The sequence below is a fragment of the Heptranchias perlo genome, chromosome 7, assembly GCF_035084215.1.
Source record: "Heptranchias perlo isolate sHepPer1 chromosome 7, sHepPer1.hap1, whole genome shotgun sequence".
Classification (NCBI taxonomy): domain Eukaryota; kingdom Metazoa; phylum Chordata; class Chondrichthyes; order Hexanchiformes; family Hexanchidae; genus Heptranchias; species Heptranchias perlo.
Genome location: NC_090331.1, coordinates 6,172,918 through 6,193,916, shown reverse-complemented (window position 1 = coordinate 6,193,916; position 20,999 = coordinate 6,172,918). Strand labels below are relative to the sequence as shown.

General features: G+C 48.5%; 1 protein-coding gene across 5 annotated transcripts in view; it reads left to right on the top strand.

The window, feature by feature from the left end:
* The window catches only part of LOC137323481 (obscurin-like protein 1), a 270,089-nt gene that overhangs the window by 171,416 nt on the left and 77,674 nt on the right, over positions 1-20,999 (top strand). For 3 of the 5 annotated variants that reach the window (XM_067986987.1, XM_067986988.1, XM_067986985.1), the window contains exons 8-10: positions 12,325-12,597; positions 13,412-13,684; positions 15,287-15,556. In XM_067986987.1, the coding sequence (XP_067843088.1) occupies positions 12,325-12,597; positions 13,412-13,684; positions 15,287-15,556 (816 nt within the window). The remainder of the gene's footprint in view (positions 1-12,324; positions 12,598-13,411; positions 13,685-15,286; positions 15,557-20,999) is intronic. The other 2 variants (XM_067986989.1, XM_067986986.1) reach the window with 1 other exon arrangement.

The following is a 20,999-nucleotide window of genomic DNA, read 5'->3' as shown; positions in this document are numbered from 1 at the left end:
CTCTTTGACCAAGCTTTTGGTCACTTGTCCTAATATCTCCTTATGTGGCTTGGTGTTAAATTTTTCTCTGAATATGCTCCTGTGAAGCGCCTTGGGAGGTTTTAGTATTTTAAGGGTGCTATATAAATGCTTGTTGTTGTTGTTGTTGTTGTTGTTGTTGTTCACTGTGATATAGCATTGAATATTAGTTTGCCTCAGTCAACAGTACTCTCGCCTCTGAGCACATAATCTTCAGTCGGTTCCTCTGTCTTGTGCTGAGGGAGTGCTGCATTGTTGGAGGTGCTCCTCTTCAGAGGAGATGTTACTACTGAGCTTTATCCATTGGCTTAGGTGGGCGTTGAAGATCCTGTGACAGAACAGGGAGGTCTCCCAGTGTCCTGGGCCAACATTCCTCCCTCAACCACCATCACCAAATATATAGATCCACCAGGTCCACTGTATTGGGATCTTGTGTGTACAAAAAGCTGTGTTTGTCTACGTATAAATCACCTTGAAATGTGATAAGATGCCAAATATAACTGCAAGTCCTTTCTAGTTTAGTTACTAGACTCAGAGGTCTAAAGTTAAACATCAGGGTAATTTCCTCGGACCCGCGGAAAGTCAGCTGGAATCCTGTTTTAGTTGAGGATGTTGGTTGAGGGATAAATATTGGCCAGGATACCAGACTGGACCCCCCCCCCCCCCGCCCACCCCCGGCTCTTAGAACATAACATAAGAAATAGTAGCAGGAGTAGGCCATATGGCCCGTCGAGCCTGCTCCGCCATTCAATAAGATCATGGATGATCTTCTACCTCAACTCCACTTTCCTAACCCAACCCTAATGCACCCGATCCCCATATCCCTTGATTCCCTTAGTGTCCAAATATCCATCGATCTCAGTCTTGAATGTACTCAACGACTGAGCATCCACAGCCCTCTGGGGTAGAGAATTCCAAAGATTCACTACCTTCTGAGTGATGAAATTTCTCCTCATCTCAGTCTTAAATGGCCGACCCCTTATCCTGAGACTGTGCCCCCTAGTTCTAGACTCTCCAGCCAGGGGCAACAACCTCTCAGCATCTCCCCTGTCAAGCCTTCTCAGAATCTTCTCTGTTTCAATGAGATCACCTCTCATTCTTCAAAACGCGAGAGTATAGGCCCATTCTACTCAATCTCTCCTCAAAGGACAACCCTCTCATCCCAGGAATCAATCTAGTGAACCTTCGTTGCACCCCCTCTAAGGCAAGTATATCCTTCCTTAGGTAAGGAGACCAAAGCTGTACACAGTACACCAGGTGAGGTCTCACCAAAGCCCTGTACAAATGCAGCAAGACTTCCTTACTCGTGTACTCCAACCCCCTTACAATAAAGGCCAACATGCCATTTGCCTTCCTAATTGCTTGCTGTACCTGCATGTTAACTTTCTGTGTTTTGAGTACAAGGACACCCAAATCTCTCTGAACACCAACATTTAATAGTTTCTCACCATTTAAAAAATATTCAGTTTTTCTGTTCTTCCTACCAAAGTGAATAACCTCACATTTCTCCACATTATACTCCATCTGCCACCTTCTCGCCCGCTCACTTAACCTGTTTATATCCCTTTGCAGACTCTGTGTCCTCCTCACAGCTTACTTTCCCACCTAACTTTGTATCATCAGCAAACTTGGATACATTACACTCAGTCCCTTCATCTAAGTCATTAATGTAGATTGTAAATAGCTGATCCTTGCAGCACCCCACTAGTTACAGCCTGCCAACCTGACAATGACCCGTTTATTCCTACTCTATCCGTTAACCAATCCTCTATCCATGCTAATATATTACCCCCCAACCCATGATCCCTTATCTTGTGTAACAACCTTTTATGTGGCACCTTATCGAATGCCTTTTGAAAATCCAAATATTCTACATCCACTGGTTCCCCTTTATCTACCCTGCTAGTCACATCCTCAGAAAACTCCAGTAAATTTTTCAAACGCAATTTCCCTTTCATAAAGCTATGTTGACTCTGCCTAATCATATTATGATTTTCTAAGTGCCCTGTTACCACGTCCTTAATAATAGATTCCAGCATTTTCCCTACTACCGATGTCAGGCTAACTGGCCTATAGTATCCCATTTTCTCTGTCCCTCCTTTCTTGAATAGCGGTGTTACATTTGCTACCTTCCAATCCACTGGGACCATTCTGGATCTAGGGAATTTTGGAAGATCACAACCAATGCATCCACTATCTCTGCAGCCACCTCTTTTGATACCCTAGGTTATAGGCCATCAGGTCTAGGGGATTTGTTGGCTTTTAGTCTCATTAATTTCTCAAGTACTTTTTCTTTACTAATATTAATTACTTTAAGTTCCTCACTCTCATTAGACCCTTGGTTCCCCATTATTCCTGGTATGATTTTTGTGTTTTCTATTGTGAAGACAGATACAAAATATTTGTTTAATGTCTCTGCCATTTCCTTATTCCCCATTATAATTTCTCTTGTCTCAGCCTCTACTGTCTTCCTTTTTACATGCTTGTAGAAGCTCTCACAATCTGTTTTTATATTTCTTGCTAGTTTACTCTCATATTCTATTTTCTCCTTCTTTATCAAATTTTTGGTCATCCTTTGCTGATTTCTAAATCTCCCAAACCTTCTTTGCAACATTATAAGCCCATTCTTTTAATCTAATACTATCCTTAACTTCTTTAATTAGCCACGGATGGATCACTTTTCCCGTGGGGTTTTTATTCCTTAATGGAATGTATATTTGTTAAGAAGTATGAAATATTTCTTTAAATATTCACCATTGCTTATCTACCGACACATCTTATAATCTAATTTCCCAATAAACTTTAGCCAACTCGCCCCTCATACCTAAGCAATTGGCTTTGTTTAAGTTTAGGACTCTAGTTTCGGACTTAAGTACGTCACTCTCCAACTCGTAGTGAAATTCTATCATATTATGATCACTCTTCCCCAGAGGATCCTTTACTATGAGATTACTAATTAACCCTGTCTCATTACACAAGACAAAATCTAAAATAGCCTGTTCCCTGGTTGGTTCCACAATGTAATGTTCTCGGAAACTGCCTCGAATGCATTCCATGAACTCGTCCTCCAAATCACTTTTGCCGATTTGATTTGCCCAATCTATATGAAGATTAAAGTCCCCCACGATTATTGCATTACCATTGTTACAAGCTCCTCTTATTTCTTGATTAATACTCTGTCCAACAGTATAGCTACTGTTCGGGGGCCTATAAACTGCTCCCACAGTGTTTTCTGCCCCTTGTTATTTCTTATCTCCACCCAGACTGATTCTACTTCCTGATCCTCTGAGCCAAGATCCTTTCTCACCACTGTCCTTATGTCATCCTTTATTATCAGGGCTACACCCCCTCCTTTTCCATTCTGTCTGTCCTTCCGAAAAGTCAAGTACCCTGCAATATTTAGTTCCCAACCTTGGTCACCCTGCAACCACGTCTCAATAATGACTATTAGATTAAACCCATTTATCTCTATTTGTGCAATTAATTTGTTTATCTTGTTACGAACGCTCCGTGCGTTGAGATAAAGCGCCTTTAATTTTAACTATTTTACTATTTTTCCCTGCTTTGACCTTATTCACTGATGCACTATTACCGTTAAACTCTCTGTCCCTTCCTGTCACACTCTGCTTATCTTTACCCGAATCGCTCCACTGCTCTGCGGCCTTGACTTTTCTCTTTAGATTTATAAATTTACCCTTACCTGAACCCCTCCCCCGCCCCTCCCGCAATCCCCCCTCTTTTAGTTTAAAGTCCTATCTACAGCCCTTGTTATTCGATTCACCAGGACTCTGGCCCCGGCCCGGTTTAAGTGGAGCCCGGAACAGCTCCCTCTTTCCCCAGTACTGGTGCCAGTGCCCCATGAATCGAATCCCCTGTCTCCCACACCACTCTTTCAGCCACACATTTAACTCTCTGATCTGTTTGACCCGATGCCAATTTGTGGGTGGCTCAGGTAGTAATCCAGAGATCGTTACCTTTGAGGTTCTGCTTATTAATTTGGACCCTCACTCCTCAAACTCCCTCAGCAGAACCTCATTCCTGGTTCTACCTATGTCATTGGTTCCTACATGGACCACGACAACTGGATCCTCTCCCTCATGCTCCAAGTTCTTCTCCAGCCGCGAGGAGATGTCCTTAACCCTGGCACTGGGCTAGGAAACTCAACCTTTAAAATGGTGAGAAACTATTAAATGTTGGTGTTCAGAGCGATTTGGATGTCCTTGTACACGAAACGCAGAAAGTTAACATGAAGGTACAGCAAGCAATTAGGAAGGTAAATGGTATGTTGGCCTTTATGCAAGAGGTTTGGAGTACAAGAGTAAGGGAGTCTTGATACAATTGTACAGGGCTTTGGTGAGACCTCACCTGGAGTACTGGTCTCCTTATCTAAGGAAGGATGCAGTTGCCTTGGAGGAGGTGCAACAAAGGTTCACTAGATTAATTCCTGGGATGAGAGGGTTGTCCTGTGAGGAGAGATTGAGTAATATGGACCTATATTCTCTGGAGTTTAGAAGAATGAGAGGGGATCTCATTAAAACGTATAAAATACTTAAACTTGACAGGGTAGATGCTGAGACGCTGTTTCCCCTGGCTGGAGAGTCTAGAACTAGGGGGCATAGTCTCAGGATAAGGGATCGGCCATTTAGGACCGAGATGAGGAGAAATTTCTTCACCCAGAGGGTTGTGAATCTTTGGAATTCTCTACCCCAGAGGGCTGTAGATGCTGAGTCATTGAGTATATTCAAGACTGAGATTGATAGATTTTTGGACTCTAAGGGAATCAAGGGATATGGGGATTGGGTGGGAAAGTAGAGTTGAGGTCAAAGATCAGCCATGATCTGATTGAACGGAGGAGCAGGCTCGAGGGGCCGTGTGGCCTACTCCTACTCCTATTTCTTATGTTCTTATGACCTGACGTTCTTTCGGAACTCCTGGTCGCGGCTGCAGAGAACAATATCTATCCCCCTGACTATATTATTCCCTACCAATACCACATTCCTTTTTACTCCCCCCACTTGAATGGCCTCCTGTCCGTGGTGCCGTGGTCAGTTTGCCCATCCTCCCTGCAGCGTTTGTTCTCATCCAAACAGGTAGCAAGTACCTTGTACCTGTTGGACGAGGTCAAAGGTTGAGGTTCCTCCATCACTGTAGCCTGGGTCCCTGTACCTGCCTGACTCGCAGTCACATCCTCCTGTCTCTGACCACTGGCCAAATCTAAACTACTACCTAACCTAAGGGGGTGTGACTGCCTCCTGTCCAGATAACTCTCCCCCTCCCTGATGCATCGCAACGTCTACAGCTCGGACTCCAGCTCAACAACTCTGAGATGAATTTCCTCGAGGTGCAGACTCTTACTGCAGATGTGGTCGCTCGGGACCTCGCTGGTCTCCACCAAATCCACAAACCTCTTTGAGACAGTGGTCGTGGGATTTTTTTACGTCCACCCGAGAGGGCGTATGGGGCCTAGGTTTAACGTCTCATCCGATAGACGGCACCTCAGACAGAGCAGCACTCCCTCAGTACTGGCACCTCAGACAGTGCAGCACTCCCTCAGTACTGGCACCTCAGACAGTGCAGCACTCCCTCAGTACTGGCACCTCAGACAGTGCAGCACTCCCTCAGTACTGGCACCTCCGACAGTGCAGCACTCCCTCAGTACTGGCACCTCAGACAGTGCAGCACTCCCTCAGTACTGGCACCTCAGACAGTGCAGCACTCCCTCAGTACTGGCACCTCAGACAGTGCAGCACTCCCTCAGTACTGGCACCTCAGACAGTGCAGCACTCCCTCAGTACTGGCACCTCAGACAGTGCAGCACTCCCTCAGTACTGGCACCTCAGACAGTGCAGCACTCCCTCAGTACTGGCACCTCAGACAGTGCAGCACTCCCTCAGTACTGGCACCTCAGACAGTGCAGCACTCCCTCAGTACTGGCACCTCAGACAGTGCAGCACTCCCTCAGTACTGGCACCTCAGACAGTGCAGCACTCCCTCAGTACTGGCACTGGGAGTGTCGGCCTGGATTATGTGCTCAATCTCTGGAGTGGGGACTTGAACCCACAACCTTCTGACTAATCGAGTTGTGGAATAAGTTACCAGGGAAGGACATTGAAGGGGACAGTATAATTAGACCAAGGGTCAATGGGACGTTTCGGAAGATTTGAAGGGGTTGAGGGATTTGGTGAGCAGGAAATGGCATAGGGTTGATCTATGAAAACGGGGACAGGCTTATTTGGGCCCTAGTGGCCTTTCCTGTTTCTAAAAATGCTTATGTTCTTAAGTAACCCTATACGCAGTGCAGTAATGGACCCTGAATAGTAACTAACCCAGCGTTCTGGCTTTAGACAGCATCTATCTCTGCTGGCAGCTGTTACTGCACTTGTAATATAATTTATAACACTTCACACAAGCATTTGCGGCTTTTCTAACTCACTTGTACTTTCATGTTGGGAATTGTAATCTCTGGCATTCCTCTCATACCGACTGAATGGATTGTGTATTGAAGAATTTAGCCCTGGCTATAATCTCCTTTGGTGGGAGAAGGCCCTGGAGAGGGTGCAGAGGAGGTTTACTAGAATGGTACCAGGGATGAGGGATTTCAGTTACGTGGAGAGACTGGGGTTGTTCTCCTCAGAGCAGAGAAGGTTAAGGGGAGATTTGATAGAGGTGTTCAAAATCATGAACGGTTTCGATCAAGTAAATAAGGAGAAGCTGTTTCCAGTGGCGGGAGGGCTGGTAACCAGAGGACACAGATTTAAGGGAATTGGCAAAAGAACCAGAGGGGAAGTTGAGGAGAACTTTTTTTACGCAGCGAGTTGTTCTGATCTGGAATGCGCTGCCTGAAAGGGCGGTGGAAGCAGATTCAATAGTAACTTTCAACAGGGAATTGGATAAATACTTGAAGAGGAGAATTTTGCAGGGCTATAGGGACTAATTGGATAGCTCTTTGAAGGAGCCGGCACAGGCACGATGGGCCGAATGGCCTCCTTCTGTGCTGTATGATTCTATGATGCAGATGGTGCCGGGCTTGTCCCAACTCATTTTTCTACTGGGTTCCCCTTCTCTTCTCATCAGTGTCTTAACCCATAAATTGTAAACAATTTTACAACACCAAGTTATAGTCCAGCAATTTTATTTTAAATTCACAAGCTTTCGGAGGCTTTCTCCTTCCTCAGGTGAACGATGTGGAAATGAAATCCTCGAAATGAAATCGCATTAACCCATAAAAGTCTTGAGTCCATAGGTGCCTGGCATCCTCCTGGTCTGGCAATGCCTCGATTTTAAAATTCTCATCCTTGTGTTCCAATCCCTCCACGGCCTCGCCCCCTCCCTATCTCCTTAACCTCCTCCAGCCCTACAACCCTCCGAGATCTCTGCGCTCCTCCAATTCCTGCCTCTTCTGCATTACCCAATTTTCATCGCTCCACCATTGGCGGCCGTGCCTTCAGCCGCCTAGACCCTAAGCTCTGGAATTCCCCCTTTTTGAAGGGGTAACCAAGAAGATAGATGAGGGCTGTGCAGTAGACGTGGTCTACATGGACTTCAGCAAAGCATTTGACAAGGTACCGCATGGTAGGTTGTTACATAAGGTTAAATCTCATGGGATCCAAGGTGAGGTAGCCAATTGGATACAAAATTGGCTTGACGACAGAAGACAGAGGGTGGTTGTCGAGGGTTGTTTTTCAAACTGGATGCCTATGTCCAGCGGTGTGCCTCAGGGATCGGTGCTGGGTCCGCTGTTATTTGTTATTTATATTAATGATTTGGATGAGAATTTAGGAGGCATGGTTAGTAAGTTTGCAGATGACACCAAGATTGGTGGCATTGTGGACAGTGAAGAAGGTTATCTAGGATTGCAACGGGATCTTGATAAATTGGGCCAGTGGGCCGATGAATGGCAGATGGAGTTTAATTTAGATAAATGTGAGGTGATGCATTTTGGTAGATCGAATCGGGCCAGGACCTACTCCGTTAATGGTAGGGCGTTGGGGAGAGTTATAGAACAAAGAGATCTGGGAGTACAGATTCATAGCTCCTTGAAAGTGGAGTCACAGGTGGATAGGGTGGTGAAGAAGGCATTCAGCATGCTTGGTTTCATTGGTCAGAACATTGAATGCAGGAGTTGGGATGTCTTGTTGAAGTTGTACAGGGCATTGGTGAGGCCACACTTGGAGTACTGTGTACAGTTCTGGTCACCCTATTATAGAAAGGATATTATTAAACTAGAAAGAGTGCAGAAAAGATTTACTAGGATGCTACCGGGACTTGATGGTTTGACTTACAGGGAGAGGTTAGACAGACTGGGACTTTATTCCCTGGAGAGTAGGAGGTTAAGGGGTGATCTTATAGAAGTCTATAAAATAATGAGGGGCATAGATAAGGTCGATAGTCAAAATCTTTTCCCAAAGGTAGGGGAGTCTATAACGAGGGGGCACAGATTTAAGGTGAGAGGGGAGAGATACAAAAGGATCCAGAGGGGCAATTTTTTCACTCAAAGGGTGGTGAGTGTCTGGAACGAGCTGCCAGAGGCAGTAGTAGAGGCGGGTACAATTTTGTCTTTTAAAAAGCATTTGGACAGTTACATGGGGAAGATGGGTATCGAGGGATATGGGCCAAGTGCAGGCAATTGGGACTAGCTTAGTGGTATAAACTGGGCGACATGGACATGTTGGGCCGAAGGGACTGTTTCCATGTTGTAACTTCTATGATTCTATGATTCTATGATTCTATAAACCTGGTGGGGGGAGTCCAGAACAAGGGGGCAAAACCTTAAAATCAGAGCTCGGCCGTACAGGGGTGATGTCAGGAAGCACTTATTCACACAAAGGGGAGTGGAAATCTGGAACTCTCTCTCCCAAAAAGCTGTCGAGGCTGGGGATCAATTGAAAATTTCAAAACTGAGATTGATAGATTTTTTTTTGAGTAAAGGTATTAAGGGTTACGGAACCAAGGTGGGTAGATGGGAGTTAAGATACAGATCAGCCATGATCTATTTGAATGGCGGAAAAGTCTCGAGGGGCTGAATGGCCTCCTCCTGTTCCTATGTTCCTAACCTTCTGTGCCAGCTCTTTGAAAGAGTTGGCGCAGGCACGATACTGAATCATTCTATGACTCTGAATCGGAGGCGAGAGTGACAGCACTGAGTGACAGGGCCACTGGCTAGAGATTAGCAGCAGGAATCCTAGACTGATTTGCCCCATTTTTAAGCTTTGGGCTGCTGGGGGCAATTGCAGTGCCCCATTCTGGTACCCCAGCGAAGGTTGGCTAACTCAGCACCGCCTGGGATAACAAGCTGGGATTCTCTGGCTGGTGAGGCTTACTGTTATATTTTAATCAATGGGTGGACAAACTCCCAGTGAGGCACTTCACAGTCCTCTAGGACAGGAAGATCCTTTTGAGGGAGTGGGGAGGGAGGGAGAGAGCCAGCGTTAACAGAGAGAAAGCGTAGAGGGAGAGAGTTAGCATTAACTGAGGGGGAGTGGGGAGGGAGAGGGTCAGCATTAACTGAGGGGGAGTGGGGAGGGAGAGGGTCAGCATTAACTGAGGGGGAGTGGGGAGGGAGAGGGTCAGCATTAACTGAGGGGGAGTGGGGAGGGAGAGGGTCAGCATTAACTGAGGGGGAGTGGGGAGGGAGAGGGTCAGCATTAACTGAGGGGGAGTGGGGTGGGAGAGGGTCAGCATTAACTGAGGGGGAGTGGGGAGGGAGAGGGTCAGCATTAACTGAGGGGGAGTGGGGAGGGAGAGGGCCAGCATTAACTGAGAGGGCAGTGGGGAGGGAGAGGGTCAGCATTAACTGAGGGGGAGTGGGGAGGGAGAGGGTCAGCATTAACTGAGGGGGAGTGGGGAGGGAGAGGGCCAGCATTAACTGAGGGGGAGTGGGGAAGGAGAGGGTCAGCATTAACTGAGGGGGAGTGGGGAGGGAGAGGGTCAGCATTAACTGAGGGGGAGTGGGGAGGGAGAGGGTCAGCATTAACTGAGGGGGAGTGGGGAGGGAGAGGGCCAGCATTAACTGAGGGGGAGTGGAAAGGGAGAGGATCAGCATTAACTGACGGGGAGTGGGGAGGGAGAGGGCCAGCATTAACTGAGGGGGAGTGGGGAGGGAGAGGGTCAGCATTAACTGAGGGGGAGTGGGGAGGGAGAGGGTCAGCATTAACTGAGGGGAAGTGGGGAGGGAGAGGGTCAGCATTAACTGAGGGGGAGTGGGGAGGGAGAGGGTCAGCATTAACTGAGTGGGAGTGGGGAGGGAGAGGGCCAGCATTAACTGAGGGGGAGTGGGGAGGGAGAGGGTCAGCATTAACTGAGAGGGAGTGGGGAGGGAGAGGGTCAGCATTAACTGAGGGGGAGTGGGGTGGGAGAGGGCCAGCATTAACTGAGGGGGAGTGGGGAGGGAGAGGGTCAGCATTAACTGAGGGGGAGTGGGGAGGGAGAGGGTCAGCATTAACTGAGGGGGAGTGGGGAGGGAGAGGGCCAGCATTAACTGAGAGGGCAGTGGGGAGGGAGAGGGTCAGCATTAACTGAGGGGGAGTGGGGAGGGAGAGGGTCAGCATTAACTGACGGAGTGGGGAGGGAGAGGGTCAGCATTAACTGAGGGGGAGTGGGGAGGGAGAGGGCCAGCATTAACTGAGGGGGAGTGGGGAGGGAGAGGGTCAGCATTAACTGAGGGGGAGTGGGGAGGGAGAGGGTCAGCATTAACTGAGGGGAAGTGGGGAGGGAGAGGGTCAGCATTAACTGAGGGGGAGTGGGGAGGGAGAGGGTCAGCTTTAACTGAGGGGGAGTGGGGAGGGAGAGGGCCAGCATTAACTGAGGGGGAGTGGGGAGGGAGAGGGTCAGCATTAACTGAGAGGGAGTGGGGAGGGAGAGGGTCAGCATTAACTGAGGGGGAGTGGGGAGGGAGAGGGCCAGCATTAACTGAGAGGGCAGTGGGGAGGGAGAGGGTCAGCATTAACTGAGGGGGAGTGGGGAGGGAGAGGGTCAGCATTAACTGAGGGGGAGTGGGGAGGGAGAGGGTCAGCATTAACTGACGGAGTGGGGAGGGAGAGGGTCAGCATTAACTGAGGGGGAGTGGGGAGGGAGAGGGTCAGCATTAACTGAGGGGGAGTGTGGAGGGAGAGGGTCAGCATTAACTGAGGGGGAGTGGGGAGGGAGAGGGCCAGCATTAACTGAGGGGGAGTGGGGAAGGAGAGGGTCAGCATTAACTGAGGGGGAGTGGGGAGGGAGAGGGTCAGCATTAACTGAGGGGGAGTGGGGAGGGAGAGGGTCAGCATTAACTGAGGGGGAGTGGGGAGGGAGAGGGCCAGTATTAACTGAGGGGGAGTGGAGAGGGAGAGGATCAGCATTAACTGAGGGGGAGTGTGGAGGGAGAGGGCCAGCATTAACTGAGGGGGAGTGTGGAGGGAGAGGGTCAGCATTAACTGAGGGGGAGTGGGGAGGGAGAGGGTCAGCATTAACTGAGGGGGAGTGGGGAGGGAGAGGGTCAGCATTAACTGAGGGGGAGTGGGGAGGGAGAGGGCCAGCATTAACTGAGAGGGCAGTGGGGAGGGAGAGGGTCAGCATTAACTGAGGGGGAGTGGGGAGGGAGAGGGTCAGCATTAACTGAGGGGGAGTGGGGAGGGGGAGGGTCAGCATTAACTGACGGAGTGGGGAGGGAGAGGGTTTTAGCATTAACTGAGGGGGTGTGGGGAGGGAGAGGGCCAGCATTAACTGAGAGGGCAGTGGGGAGGGAGAGGGTCAGCATTAACTGAGGGGGAGTGGGGAGGGAGAGGGCCAGCATTAACTGAGGGGGAGTGTGGAGGGAGAGGGCCAGCATTAACTGAGGGGGAGTGTGGAGGGAGAGGGTCAGCATTAACTGAGAGGGCAGTGGGGAGGGAGAGGGTCAGCATTAACTGAGGGGGAGTGGGGAGGGAGAGGGTCAGCATTAGCTGAGAGGGAGTGGGGAGGGAGAGGGTCAGCATGAACTGAGGGGGAGTGAGTGGGGAGGGAGAGGGTCAGCATTAACTGAGAGGGAGTGGGGAGGGAGAGGGTCAGCATTAACTGAGAGGGAGTGGGGAGGGAGAGGGTCAGCATGAACTGAGGGGGAGTGGGGAGGGAGAGGGTCAGCATTAACTGAGAGGGAGTGGGGAGGGAGAGGGTCAGCATTAACTGAGGGGGAGTGGGGAGGGAGAGGGTCAGCATTAACTGAGGGGGAATGTGGAGGGAGAGGGTCAGCATTAACTGAGGGGGAGTGGGGAGGGAGAGGGCCAGCATTAATGGTATATTGTGCTAACGCCTCAATTTCACAGTGTTTGCGTTGCGATCCTGCCGTTTCAGAGTCCCCAGTGCGGATAGTGAACACCACGGATGACACGGAGGTCGAATATCTCACTTCCCAGCGTATCGTGCTGAGCTGCGAACTCTCTCGCCCGAACGCCGAGGTGAAATGGTACAAAAACGGACTGGAAGTGGAAGCAAGCGAGAACATCAAGATGGTGTCTGACGGAGTCCACAGGAGGCTGGTTGTTGAGACGGCCGGAACGGAAGATTCCGGAGAATATGTCTGCGATGCTGCAGACGACTCCATCTTTTATGATATCACAGTGAGAGGTTAGGGCCAACACCAACAAGGGCGACTACTCCCTCAAAAAAATATCCATCGGCTGTGAAGGGACTTGGGACGTCCTGAGGTCGAGATAAAGCACTGCATAAATGCAACTTATTTTCCTTCTAGAGCTTTCTCAAGTCAATATGGAATTAGTCCCCCCTTTTTCAGGGTGGAATGGTTCAGTCACACAGCAGAGATGCAATTGGTCTAATCTATTTAAGCCGTAGTTCAGTGGGTTGCACTCTCGCCTCTGAGTCAGAAGGTCATGGGTTCAAGTCTTAATCCACAAATTTGAGCACATGATCCAGGCCGACACTCCCAGTGCCAGTACCGGGGGAGTGCTGCACTGTCGGAGGTGCCATTTTTCAGTTGAGACGTTAAACCAAGGCCCCGTCTGCCCTCTCAGGTGGACGTAAAAGATCCCACGGAACAGTGGAGCTCTCCAGAGTGTCCTGGGCCAATATTTAACTCCCAAACAGATTATCCGGTCATTATCATATTGCTGTTTGTGGGATCTTGCTGTGCTTAAATTGGCTGCCGCGTTTCCTACATTACAACAGTGACTGCACTTCCAAAATACCTTTTTGGTTGTAAAGCACTTTGGGACGTCCTGAGTTGGCTGTATAGATACAAGACTGAGATTGATAGGTTTTTGTTGGGTAAGGGTATTAAGGGTTAGGGAACCAAGGTGGGTAAATTGAGTTAAGATACAGATTGGCCACGATCTAATTGAATGGTTGAACAGGCTCGAGGGGCTGAACGGCCTCCTCCTGTTCCAATGTTACTCAGTCCTCTCTTTCTTCCTCTGACTCCTAGAACCCCCTACGACGCTAACTGCCATTGAGGGCGGACCTCGGACTGAGTACCTGAGCCGGGAGCCAATCGTGCTGTGCTGCCAGGCCTCCCGAGCCGACGCGGAGGTCAAATGGTACAAGGACGGTCTGGAACTGGAGGAGAGCCGGGACGTTAAGATGGAGGCCGAGGGAGCCCTCAGGCGGCTGCTGATCCCCAGCGGGTCCACGGCCGATAGCGGAGAGTACGTCTGCGAGGTGACGGACGACTGCGTGTCCTTCACCGTCACCGTGTCAGGTGAGAGCGCCTGGAGAGGGTGTCCAGCCTGTCGAGAGACCGGGCCCGGCAGCCCCACACCAATCTCACGTCCTGAGGTGCTAGTTTTCCGAGTGTGCGCGACTGGCGGGGGTGAGAATTGGGAAAGAAAAGAAGGAAAAGGAAAGAAGGAAAGATAGATAGATGGATATCCCAGAGTGATCGATAGGACAGTGTAGAGGGAGCTTTACTCTGTATCTAACCCGTGCTGTACCTGCCCTGGGAGTGTTTGATGGGACAGTGTGGAGGGAGCTTTACTCTGTATCTAACCCGTGCTGTACCTGCCCTGGGAGTGTTTGATGGGACAGTGTAGAGGGAGCTTTACTCTGTATCTAACCCGTGCTGTACCTGCCCTGGGAGTGTTTGCTGGGGCAGTGTAGAGGGAGCTTTACTCGGTATCTAACCCGTGCTGTACCTGCCCTGGGAGTGTTTGACGGGACAGTGTAGAGGGAGCTTTACTCTGTATCTAACCCGTGCTGTACCTGCCCTGGGAGTGTTTGATGAGACAGTGTAGAGGGAGCTTTACTCTGTATCTAACCCGCGCTGTACCTGCATTGGGAGTGTTTGATGGGACAGTGTAGAGGGAGCTTTACTCGGTATCTAACCCGTGCTGTACCTGCCCTGGGAGTGTTTGATGGGACAGTGTAGAGGGAGCTTTACTCTGTATCTAACCCGTGCTGTACCTGCCCTGGGAGTGTTTGATGGGACAGTGTAGAGGGAGCTTTACTCTGTATCTAACCCGTGCTGTACCTGCCCTGGGAGTGTTTGATGGGACAGTGTAGAGGGAGCTTTACTCTGTATCTAACCCTTGCTGTACCTGCCCTGGGAGTGTTTGATGGGACAGTGTGGAGGGAGCTTTACTCTGTATCTAACCCGTGCTGTACCTGCCCCGGGAGTGTTTGATGGGACAGTGTAGAGGGAGCTTTACTCTGTATCTAACCCGTGCTGTACCTGCTCTGGGAGTGTTTGATGGGACAGTGTAGAGGGAGCTTTACTCTGTATCTAACCCGTGCTGTACCTGCTCTGGGAGTGTTTAATGCTGAAACTGGGTGCCTGACAGTATCCTTTTCCTCTGTGATATTTGACAAGGGCATAAAAATGAAACAAGACTTCTGGAAATGACAGCACAAAGATGTCATTGTTCCCAGAATAAACTGCAACCAGGGAGGAGCAACGATGCCAATTGTTTAAAGTTTGGGACACTGAGATTGGGAATTTTCAGTAGAATTTGATTTTTTGTTATTAAAGCTCCCAGTCTTTGTGTATAATTTAATTTTTCTCTATCTTTTGCCATTTCTATGTCTCTCTCTTAATCTCTGTTTCATTTTCTCCCTCTCTTTCTCCCTCCCTCTCTCTAACTCTCCTCCCTTTCTCTATCTCTCTTCCTCTCCTCCCTCTCCTTTTCTCTTTCTCTCTCTCCATTCTCACTGTCTGTTTGTCTCTTTCTGTTTTTCTCTCTATTTCCCTCTCTTCTCTCTCTCTTTCTGTTTCTCTCTTTCCCTCTTCTTCTCCCCTCTGTCACTCTCTCCTCCACTCTCTCTCTCTCTCTTTCTCTCTTTCTATCTCTCACTGTGTTGGTTCCAGTCCCTCCGGTGAAGATCGTCAACACTTCTCCTACGACGCTGAGCGTCCTGACCGGCGCCGAGGTTGTCCTCTTGTGCGAGCTCTCCCGGCCCGAGGCGGAGGTCAGATGGTACAAGGACGGGGTGGAGGTGGAGCGGAGCGAGAAGGTCACGATGGAGGTGGACGGAGGGCGAAGGAGGCTGACCGTCCGCTCGGCTACGATGGAGGACCGAGGGACGTACGTGTGCGACGCAGTTGACGACTCGACCGAGTTTGAAGTGAGCGTCTCCGGTGAGTACCGCGGTAGACCGCTCGCGAGCTTGATATTTCCCCTCCCCCTCACCTGCCCCGCGGCCACTGTAGGGATCTTATCGACACCCTCGATGAGATCACCTAAATCAACTGATCAAACTTGGGACCTTGTGGTCTGTGTATCTCAGTACCACACTGGACGGTCCCTAGAGTTCGAGCTGCAGACATTGCGATGCATCAAGGAGGGGGAGAGTTACCTGGACACTTTGATCCAGGAGGCAGTCACACCCCTTGGGTTAGGCAGTGGTTTAGATTTGGTCAGTGGTCAGGGACAGGAGGGTGTGACTGCGAGTCAGGCAGGTATGGGGACCCAGGATGCAGTGATGGAAGAGCCTCAACCTTTGACCTTGTCCAACAGGTACGAGGTACTTGCTGCCAGTGTGGACGGAACAAAGACTGCATGGAGGATGGGCAAACTGAACACGGCACCATGGTACAGGAGGCCATTCAAGCGGTGGGAGTAGTGGTAGGGGATAGTATAGTAAGGGGGATAGAGACTGTTCTGTGCAGCCGCGACCAAGGGTCCCGAAGACTGTGTTGCCTGCCCGGTGCCAGGGTTAAGGACATCTCCTCGCGGCTGGAGAACAACTTGGAGCACGAGGGGGAGGATCCAGTTGTCGTGGTCCATGTAGGAACCAATGACATAGGTAGAACCAGGAATGAGGTTCTGCTGAGGGAGTTTGAGGTGTTGGGTCTCAATTAATAAGCAGAACCTCAAAGGTAAAAATCTCTGGATTACTCCCTGAGCCACCCACAAATTGGCACAGGGACAAACAGGTCAGAGAGTTAAATGTGTGGCTGAAAGAGTGGTGTGGGAGACAGGGGTTTCGATTCATGGGGCACTGGCACCAGTACTGGGGAAAGAGGGAGCTGTTCCGGGCTCCACTTAAACCGGGCCGGGGCCAGAGTCCTGGTGAATCGAATAACAAGGGCTGTAGATAGGACTTTAAACTAAAAAGGGGGGATGAGGGGTCAGGTGAGGGGGAATTTAGAATTCTAAAGAGAAAAGACAAGGCAATAGAGCAGTGGAGCGATTCGGGTAAAGATAAGCAGAGTGTGACAGGAAGGCTCAGAGAGTTTAACGGTAATAGTGCATCAGTGAATAAGGTCAAAGCAGGGAAAAATAGTAAAAAGTTAAAATTAAAGGCACTTTATCTCAATGCATTCGTAACAAGATAGACAAATTAATGGCACAAATAGAGATAAATGGGTTTGACCTAATAGCCATTACAGATACATGGTTGCAAGGTGACCAAGGTTGGGAACTAAATATTCCAGGGTACTTGACTTTTCGGAAGGACAGACAGAATGGAAAAGGAGGGGGTGTAGCCCTGATAATAAAGGATGAGTTAAGGACAGTGGTGAGAAAGGATCTTGGCTCAGAGGATCAGGAAGTAGAATCAGTCTGGGTGGAGATAAGAAATAACAAGGGGCAGAAAATACTGGTGGGAGTAGTTTATAGGCCCCCTAATAGTAGTTATACCATTGGACAGAGTATTAATCAAGAAATAAGAGGAGCTTGTAAAAATGGTAATGCAATAATCGTGGGGGACTTCAATCTTCATATAGACTGGGCAAATCAAATTGGCAAAGGTAGACTGGACGACGAGTTCATGGGGGAATGCATTCAAGGCAGCTTCCTAGCACAATACATCATGGAACCAACTAGGGTTCAGACCATTTTAGATCTTGCATTGTGTAATGAGACAGGGTTAATTAGTAATCTCATCGTAGAGAATCCTCTGGGGAACAGTGATCATAATACGATAGAATTTCATATTGAGTTTGAGAGTGACATAATTAAGTCTGAAACTAGAGCCAATTACATAGGTATGAGGGGCGAGTTGGCTGAAGTAGATTGGGAAATTAAATTAAAAGGTATGACCTTTCCATGGGAAAAGTGATCCACCCGTGGCTAACTAAAGAAGTTAAGAATAGTATTAGATTAAAAGAAGAGGCTTATTGTAAAGAGTAATAAGCCTGGGGACTGGGAGAGTTTTAGAAACCAGCAAAGGACGACCAAAAAATTGATAAAAAGGGGGAAAATAGAATATGAGAGTAAACTAGCAAGAAATATATAAAAAGATTGTAAGAGCTTCTACAAGTATGTCAAGAGGAAGAGAGTAGCAAAAGTAAACATTGGTCCCTTAGAGGCTGAGACAGAAGAAATTATAATGGGGAATCAGGAAATAGCAGAGACGTTAAACAAATATTTTGTATCTGTCTTCACAGTAGAAAACACAAAAAGCATACCAAAAATATTAGGGAACCAAGGGGATAATGAGAGTGAGGAACTTAAAGTAATTATTATCAGTAAAGAAAAAGCATTAGAGAAACTAACAAATCCCCTGGACCTCTTGGCCCATATCCGAGGGTTCTAAAAGAGGTGGCTGCAGAGATAGTGGATGCATTGGTTGTAATCTTCCAGAATTCCATAGACTCTAGAACAGTCCCAGCAGATTGGAAGGTAGCAAATGTAACCCCGCTATTCAAGAAAGGAAAGAGAAACAATGGAACTACAGGCTAGGACATCAGTTGTCGAGAAAATGCTGGAATCCATTATTAAGGAAGTGGTAACAGGGCACTTAGAAAATCATAATACGATTAGGCAGAGTCAACATATTTTTATGAAAGGGAAATCGTGTTTGACAAATTTATTAGAGTTCTTTGAGGATGTGACTAGCAGGGTAGATAAAGGGGAACCAGTGGATGTAGTATATTTGGATTTTCAAAAGGCATTCGATAAGGTGCCACATAAAAGGTTGTTACACAAGATAAGGGCTCATGGGGTTGGGGGTAACATATTAGCATGGATAGAGGATTGGTTAACGGACAGAAAACAGAGAGTAGGGATAAACGGGTCATTTTCAGATTGGCAGGCTGTAACTAGTGGGGTGTCGCAAGGATCAGTGCTTGGGCCTCAGCTATTTACAATCTATATTAATGACTTAGATGAAGGGACCGAGTGTAATGTATCCAAGTTTGCTGACGATACAAAGCTAGGTGGGAAAGTAAGCTGTGAGGAGGAAACAAAGAGTCAGCAAAGGGATATAAACAGGGCGAGATGGTGGCAGATGAAGTATAATGTGGGGAAATGTGAGGTTATTCAATTTGGTGGGAAGAATAGAAAAACAGAATATTTTTTAAATGGTGAGAAACTATTAAATGTTGGTGTTCAGAGAGACTTGGGTGTCCTCGTTAAAGAAACACATAAAGTTAGTCTGCAGGTACAGCGAGCAATTAGGAAAGCAAATGGCATGTTGGCCTTTATTGCAAGGGGTTTGGAGTACAAGAGTAAGGAAGTCTTACTACAATTGTACAGGGCTTTGGTGAGACCTCACCTGGAGTACTGCGTACAGTTTTGGTCGCCTTATCTAAGGAAGGATACACTTGCCTTAGAGGCGGTGCAACGAAGGTTCACTAGATTGATTCCTGGGATGAGAGGGTTGTCCTATGAGGAGAGATTGAGTAGAATGGGCCTATAGTCTCTGGAGTTTAGAAGAATGAGAGGTGATCTCATTGAAATATATAAGATTCTGAGAGGGCTTGACAGGGTAGATGCTGAGAGGCTGTTTCCCCTGGCTGGAGAGTCTAGATCTAGGGGGCATAGTCTCAGGATAAGGGGTCGGCCATTTAAGACTGAGATGAGGAGGAATTTCTTCACTCAGAGGGTTGTGAATCTTTGGAATTCAACGACTCGGCTGTTGATGCTGAGTCATTGAATATATTGTAGGCTGAGATAGACTGATTTTTGGACTCTGGGGGAATCAAGGGATATGGGGATCAGGCAGGAAAATGGAATTGAGGTCGAAGATCAGCCATGATCTGATTGAATGGCGGAGCAGGCTTGAGGGGCCATATGGCCTAATCTTGCTCCTATTTCTTATGTTCTTATGTCATTTACACACTTAGGAACAGAAGGAGTCCATTCAGCCCCTCAAGCCTGTTCCACCATTCAATTAGGTCTTTGGCTGATCTGTATCTTAACTTCATCTACTTGCCTTGGTTCCATAACGCTTAATACCCTTACCTAACAAAAATCGTGGATTCAAGCCACACTCCAGAGACTTGAGCACAAAATCTAGGCAGACAGTCCCAGTGCAGCACTGAGGGAGCGCTGGATGGGACATTAAACCAGTTTGCCCTCTCAGGTGGACATATCCCTCATCAGGGCATCAAACTACCTCTTGAAAGATCCCAAGATCATTTGCCCTTTCTCCTCTACCCAGAGACCATCTATCTGGAGAGAGTTCCAGATTTCCACTCCCCTTTGTGTGAAGAAGTGCTTCCTGACATCACCCCCGAACGGCCTGGCTCTAATTTTAAGGTTCTGCCCCCTTGTTCTGGACTCCCCCCACCAGAGGAAATAGTTTCTCTCTATCGACCCTATCAAATCCTTTAATCATCTTAAACACCTCAATTAGATAACCCCTTAACCTGCTATACTTGAGGGAATACAAGCCTAGTCTACACAACTTGGCCTCGTAATTTAACCTTTTAAGCTCCTTTATTATTCTGATGAACGAGTTGGACAAAGGGAGAGCCTCCTCTCATTTAAATGTTATCTTTCTGACTCCCCAAACCTTTGCTTCACCAGACTGTGGGTGTTGTAAGGAAACGACGGCTGTAAAATCCCGACAACGGGAATGATGTGGTGTGCACACATCTTTAAGGCGTCAAAAGCTTGGTCAAAGTGGTAGGTTTCAAGAGGCGACTTAAAGGAGGCGAGAGAGGTAGAGAGGCAGAGAGAATTCCAGAGCTGAGGGCCCAGGCAGCTGAAGGCACGGCCGCTAATGGTGGGGAGAAGGAAATCGGGGATGCGCAAGAGGGTAACACGGTGGCTCGGTGGGTAACACTCTCGCCTCTGAGTCAGAAGGTCATGGATTCAAGCCACACTCCAGAGACTTGAGCGCAAAATCTAGGCAGACAGTCCCAGTGCAGCACTGAGGGAGCGCTGGATGGGACATTAAACCCGTTTGCCCTCTCAGGTGGACATATCCCTCATCAGGGCATCAAACCACCTCTTGAATGATCCCAAGATCATTTGCCCCTTCTCTTCTACCCAGAGACCATCCCAGGCATTGATCAATCTGAGTGCTCTCTGACATGAGTCCTTTACTAGTTTGCGACCATATCCCTTTACTGTGCAGTCTCAGGTGCGGCAGCCGAGTGGCTACGGTGCTGGACTAGCAACCTTTGTGTTCCAATCCCTCCGTGGCCTCGCCCCCTCCTTATCTCTGTAAGCTCCTCCAGCCCTAAAACCATCCGAGCTCTCTGTGCTCCGCCAATTCTGGCCTCTTGTGTATTCCCGATTTCCCTCTCCCCACCATTGGCGGCCATGCCTTCCGCTGCCTAGGCCCTAAGCTCTGGAGTTCCCTCCCTAAACCTCTCTGTCTCTCTCCCTCTCTCACCCCATTAAATT